General features: G+C 55.2%; 1 protein-coding gene across 1 annotated transcript; it reads left to right on the top strand.

The window, feature by feature from the left end:
- Positions 1-51: 51 nt before the first annotated feature.
- On the top strand, positions 52-785 carry DL89DRAFT_296679 (uncharacterized protein; the record flags this gene model as incomplete). The annotated part of the gene is made up of 3 exons (XM_040890726.1): positions 52-195; positions 256-549; positions 639-785. 3 exons carry the CDS (start codon positions 52-54, stop codon positions 783-785), a joined length of 585 nt encoding a protein of 194 aa, XP_040739443.1.
- Positions 786-6,000: the final 5,215 nt, after the last annotated feature.

The raw sequence follows: 6,000 nt of genomic DNA, 5'->3' as shown, positions 1-6,000 counted from the left end.
CAAGAGCGGCGACATGAATGTGACTGACCAACACGCTGCTTGAAGCCGACGATGAGCATACCGACATGTGGCGGTAAGAAGAGACTGCGCAATCAGCACATGAGCGTGTTTGCCGGCGGTCCAAAGTACGACTCTGACAAGCGCGACTCTTCTACTGTTGGCCGGATGGGTGGGATGGCCCCCTTCCACTGCGGCGTCAGATAGACTCGATGGCCCGCCTCCACCCCCAAATGCTCCACGGTTCCCTGCTCGCAGCAGCGTCACGAGCGTCGACCAGGCGGACAGCACGCGTCGCTCTATATGCAATCGCTGACAAGCATGCAAATGAACCGGAACTCGGATCTATTCTCTAGTATCGGATCTATGCACACTGGCGCGACGTCGGATGCCTTCTTCACGCCTGACTCTAGCATGGCCCAGATCAACATCATGGACGGTCCGTCAATTGCGCGCATCCTCTCAAACACCAGCCAGTACAGCACACTGAGCTCAGACGAGGTCTTCGAGCCTGCTGCTTCCCACCTTGACTTGCCTGAGAGCGGCAGTCATGTAAACCCACCGCTAGCGCCGCCCAATGCCAGGCTGCCCACCATTGATGAGCGTCCATATTCAGCGCCTTCGAAGCGGGACGACACAAGGACATTATCCATGGCGAGATCGTCACAACGTCGCTGCGTAGGGCCGACCTTACGAAAGGCCGTTGCCACGACGTGTCAGCCATTGATGTGAGCGGCACTCTGGCTCCACAGCGCCTAGCGAGCCAGTCGGGTCAGTCGGGGATCTGATCTCTGCCATGCCCGTACCATCCGCTGTAACGAGCCCAACCACTACACAGGGCCGAGCTCTTTTGTGAGAGCTGTCATTGCCAGCCCAATCCATGTCCCCTTCTCATGCCATTTGTTTCAAATACAAAACCGATCTTTAGCCGCTTGCTGCGCGAGGTTTGGCATACTTTTATTTGGATTTTGACATCTCTCCGGTTACGCCTTCTCCTCACCGCAGTCATCGATAACAATGCGCTCCGAGGTGCGGCCGTTCGCCGAGCCCTTGGCCTCGATCGCCTTGACAACATCCATGCCCTCGGTGACCTTGCCGAACACATGGTGGCCGTCAAGCCACGCGGTGGTCTCGGTAGTGATAAAGAACTGCGAGCCGTTGGTGTTGGGGCCGGCGTTGGCCATCGACAGAATGCCGGGGCCGGTGTGCTGCAGCTTGAAGTTCTCGTCGGCGAACTTGTTGCCGTAGATCGACTTGCCGCCGGTGCCGTTGTGGTTGGTGAAGTCACCGCCCTGCAGCATGAACTGGGGGATGACGCGGTGGAACGTGCAGCCCTTGTAGCCAAAGCCCTTCTCGCCCGTGCACAGCGCGCGGAAGTTCTCGGCCGTCTTGGGCACGACGTCCGAACGCAGCTCCATGACGATCTTGCCAAGCGGCTTGGAGGCAGCCGAGACCTTGAAGAACAGCGCGGAAGAGTCATTTTCTATGAAATCTGAGTGAATTGAGGTACGCTGGGAAGTGAAAGATAAAGAAAGGCAGAGGACTACGTTTTCGTAAGCCGATATTTTGCTGCTGAGGCTGATCTCCAAAATCCACGCATTTTTTCGCATCAATTTGGTTCTTCCCCCACTCCAGCAAGGCTAGAAATCGCGGTGTCCACGTGACAAGACGCCAGCTGATGAGATCAGGGATGCGAGCCGACGGTGCAGACCCGGCTTGCACGGTGCTAGGGATATGCGGTGAAATCAAGTGTCGCCAACAAAAGCGCGAACGACATCAGGATACCACTGCTATCTCCAATATCAGTGCATCTACATGGTGGCCTACATTGCATATAAACTAGGCGCGATATCTGAGGACATGCCAGCACACTGCAGCTATCCAATTGTCTGGGAGACTATAGTATCCCAGGCAAGTATGTAAACTGCCATGTACGCAAGATGCACAATGTCGATGGCAACAAGCTATATGATAGCCATAACTGGGGCGTTTTTGTGGAAATGAAGTGATCCTTGTGCTTTGCCGTGGCCCAACAAAAAATTACTGCTCTACCTGCACATCCTGACAAAAAATAACAACACATACTACCTACGACCATGGCGGCAGTCAGCAGTGGAATCGACTACACACAGTTCCGGCGGAGCTTCAAACGACGATCCAGAAATACGAGGACTTTATCAACAACAAGCTGCAGCCAGATCTGCAGCAGGAATTGGAGGTGCGCGACACCGTCTACAACCGCATATCCGAATATCTGAAACTGAAGACGCACATCCAGACAATACGAGACAACGGGCTCGAGGAGCTCGATACCAAGGTTGACCTGGGATCCAACTTTTATGCGAAGGCGCATGTGTAAGTGTCTCCATAGACCAATGCCCCACAAATAGCTGTGGGTGACAGCAGGCACCCGTTGGCAGCGGTAGCTAACGAACAGGAAGACACATGGTGTTGCATATTCTCGCAGTATAGGCCTGACACATCACACATCTATGTCAATGTGGGATTTGGATTCCACTTGCAAATGACACTGGCTGAGGCAGACTCATTCATCGACGAGAAGGTCAAGCATATGGAAAAGTAAGTGCTGAACACTGGTAATGGAGTAGTGGCACTGACTGGACCGCCATTGCAATAGAAACACAAAAAATATTGCTAACGCAAAGTTCTGGCCAACATAGGCTTGCCGACAAGCATACAGAGGAAGCCAACTCGATCCGGGCAAAGATTAAGATGGTCTACGGGGCACTGATGCAAGCGATGAACCTCACTGACCAGTAGGGCGGGAATGGGCATCTGCCAGCCGTGCTTTATATGACATAGTGCTCCAAAATAAATGCATGCGACACTCCCGAGTTTATTCGGCGTCACTAGCCAGCAGCTTCGTTTGCAGACCACCTACAGCGGAATTGGTGGGACCGGCTGCCTCGCCCTTGACAGAGTCGGCCACAGCAGCGCGTACACCGCGCGGGCGAGCCAGCTCCTCGCCTTCAGTATCATCGCCATGCCCCATTTTGATCGATCGACCTCCTCACCATACGAAACAAACAGCTCCTCGCCCTTCTTGATATTGCGTGTCGTTAGGCATATGATCTGGTTGACTTTGACACCCTCGAGGAAGGCAATATTGAACTTTTGGCCCTCGCGGTCCTCGTTCATGAAGTGGAATGGACAGTACAGGCGGCCGCCAGGGTCCGCATATGGCATCCGTTGGTGTCGGTGGCATCGAGCACCGTTTTCCGGTACATGATTGAGTAGTGCGATGCCATGCCAACAGTGTCCTTCAGCGAATCGTACTCGTCTTCGGTCATAGGGACGCCGAAATAGAAGCCGAGGGGGATCCCGCCAGGCAGGTCACGCACAGCGAATAGACCGTTGCCGGCGTGCGGTATCGTCGAGGGCTTAACCTCGACGATATCTTGCCAGGTGCGCGGAATGTCGCCAGAGATAGTGGCTGGTGCTCGAGTGCCGGCGCCCCAGGGCTAGGCTGCTGGTCCTCAGCTATCACGCTTGGCGTGTCAGCATCAGTGGCTATTGGCGGGTCTACCCCGGTGCTGCCATTTGAGATAGCCCGCGTTGCATTCCAGTAGATACAATGCAATTCGAGCCGCCACCCGCTGCCTCACTCTGCTTGCTTGGATCTGCAGCACTCGCGTCACAGCTTTCAACCGGCACAGGCAGGTCCGGACCAAAGCATACGGGCCAGTCCTTCTCGACCAGCACCTGCATCCACGCCTCGTATTCCTTCAATGCGCTCTCAAAGTCGCCAGGCAGGTATGCCAGCTTGAAATGGTAGCTGCGCGCGCCCTCTGGCCGGAACTGCACAAAATGCTTGTCCCAGTTGTTGGTCAACACAGCACTGGCGCTGTTCAGCGGCGTCCTGCCGGTAAACGCCCTTGGTAGGCCGCTCCTTGCTAATCTTCTCGTCCAGCTCTACTGCGCGCTTCACCAGGTCCCCACGGCTAGCTGTGTACCGGTGACTGCCGCAGAGCGAGGAATATCAGATACACCTGGTTATACAGCGCGGACGCACGGCTGTTTTTTCTTCTGCTTCTGCTCCTCTGCACCAGCTGTTCCCTGCGTCTGTTTGGAGCCCGTGGAGCGCGCCGGCGGCGCTTGCGGCGCTGGGGACCGTCAGTGTCTATAATGAACTCGTCCAGCATTCGAGCACTTCATAGCCAGTCAATGCGTTGTCAAGATAGCGCGGGCAGTGGTGGCGGGTGGATCGCCGCTTCCCAGTTTCTGTTTGACGCGCTGGAGCTGCTGGCAGTCTCGGAGAGGGTAGGCGGTGTGGGTACATTAGAAATGTAGACGCATTAGGCGAGGGCATGGTGTCAGGGTCGTGCATTGGAGAAAAAGTGAAAACAAAAAGCTGTACAGATGAAAAAGCAGTGGGGAAAGGAAAAAAAATTATCGATTTTGATGGTCCTTCCGATTCGCTTTGGCTGCTTGTGATCTTGATCTTACCACAGCACATTGAGCCGTCATGCGATGATAACCTGTTACCATGCAATACGCCTTACAATCGCCAGTGTGTCGATGACAAGACACAAAGCGTGCTGACACAATTTTGGTCGGCTATAATTTTTTTGCTCAATTCTACAGTTGAAAACCGCTATGGAAGCAGCAATGCCACTAGCTCAGCATCCGAGAGATGGATGTTTGTTCGGTCCAGTGTCTGATGACTGCGTGGGAGCGGGGCATGCGCTGGGCATCTCGACGGCTGGTTGTGGTGGTAGCGCTGTTGCTGCTGAGGGTACGCTCACGTACTCGCTGCGGGTACTGCGGGTGCTGTGTATACTGGGCTGGCTGCTGGTGGCGCGACGGAGGCGGGGGTGGGTGTGGGTAGTGCTGCTGTGGCTGCAGTGGATACCCTGCTGGTACCTTGCTGGTATCCCTGCTGGTAGTAATTCTGCGGGCGGTGGTGAGCCTGGTGGTGCTGAGGCGGCGGCGGTTGGGCGTAGTGCGGCGGCGGCTGGTGTTGCTGCCAGGATCCCTGCTGGGGGTGGTGTCCAAGATGACCGCATGCATGGGTGGCGGGGGCGGAACGGAGTACCCTTGTTGGTAGGAACTGGGGCCGGATGGAGGCGGCGGTGGTTGCTGGGTGATGCTGCTGGTGATGCTGTTGGTGATGCTGCTGGCGATGCTGCGGGTGGTGGCATTATCGAAGTCGGCGAATGGCCGCTGTGCGAGTAGTGGGACATGGGTGGCCCCGAAACAGCACCAGCATTTGTGCTAGCTGCCATGGATTGCGGGGGTGATAGTATTGACCATGCCGGAAGTGGTGGCTGCTCTTCAGATGCGCGCTTTTTATTCAGCTTTGCATAATCTATATGCATGAGGGGCGAAATGTGCTGAGGCAGAATCAGTAATAGTACGTGTCCGAATCGGGATATCAACTCCTCGCGATAAGGGAGTGCGTAGGGGGTTTCAGGGACAGCAAAAGCCGAGGAGGGCCGAGCATCCCTGCCAGAAAGCAGCTTTGAGGGACACGCCCAATATAAACAGGTGTGTGTGGAAGCCCGCTATGCAGCCTTGCATGTGAATCCCTCAAAGAGAAAATGTTCGCGGCTGAAATAGCGAAAATGAGCCAAGCGCGAACAAATACAAGTGTGGGCAAAAGGGGGACTTTGCGAGAAGAGTCGAGAAAGAATGATGCAGATCCCCAGTGTAGTGCATATTGCATGCATCATGTATAGGCGGCATTCCGGGGAAACCTCGCTTGAATTCAAAGCCCGTCCGAAAATAAGTATACTTACGGAGTCCGCATGCATTGCACAAAGTCCTAGCACCATCGGGTCCGCGTCTCCACTCGGCGCGTCTCCGAGATGCCACATGAGCGGCAGGAGTTTGGCTGGGCGGCATCGGTGCGCTTCTACAATGGATGTTATGAACGGGTGAATGCGTGTGTGCGTGTGTGAATGGAACAAATCGTCAGTAGAATGAACAATGGAGGCTGGGGCGTCCACTGGCAACAGGGCGCCAAATGTAGCGGAGAAAAGA

The sequence above is a fragment of the Linderina pennispora genome (assembly GCF_002104995.1).
Source record: "Linderina pennispora strain ATCC 12442 chromosome Unknown DL89scaffold_50, whole genome shotgun sequence".
Taxonomy (NCBI): domain Eukaryota; kingdom Fungi; phylum Kickxellomycota; class Kickxellomycetes; order Kickxellales; family Kickxellaceae; genus Linderina; species Linderina pennispora.
The sequence above is the reverse complement of the archived record's forward strand: the minus strand, read 5'-3'. Positions and strand labels throughout refer to the sequence as shown.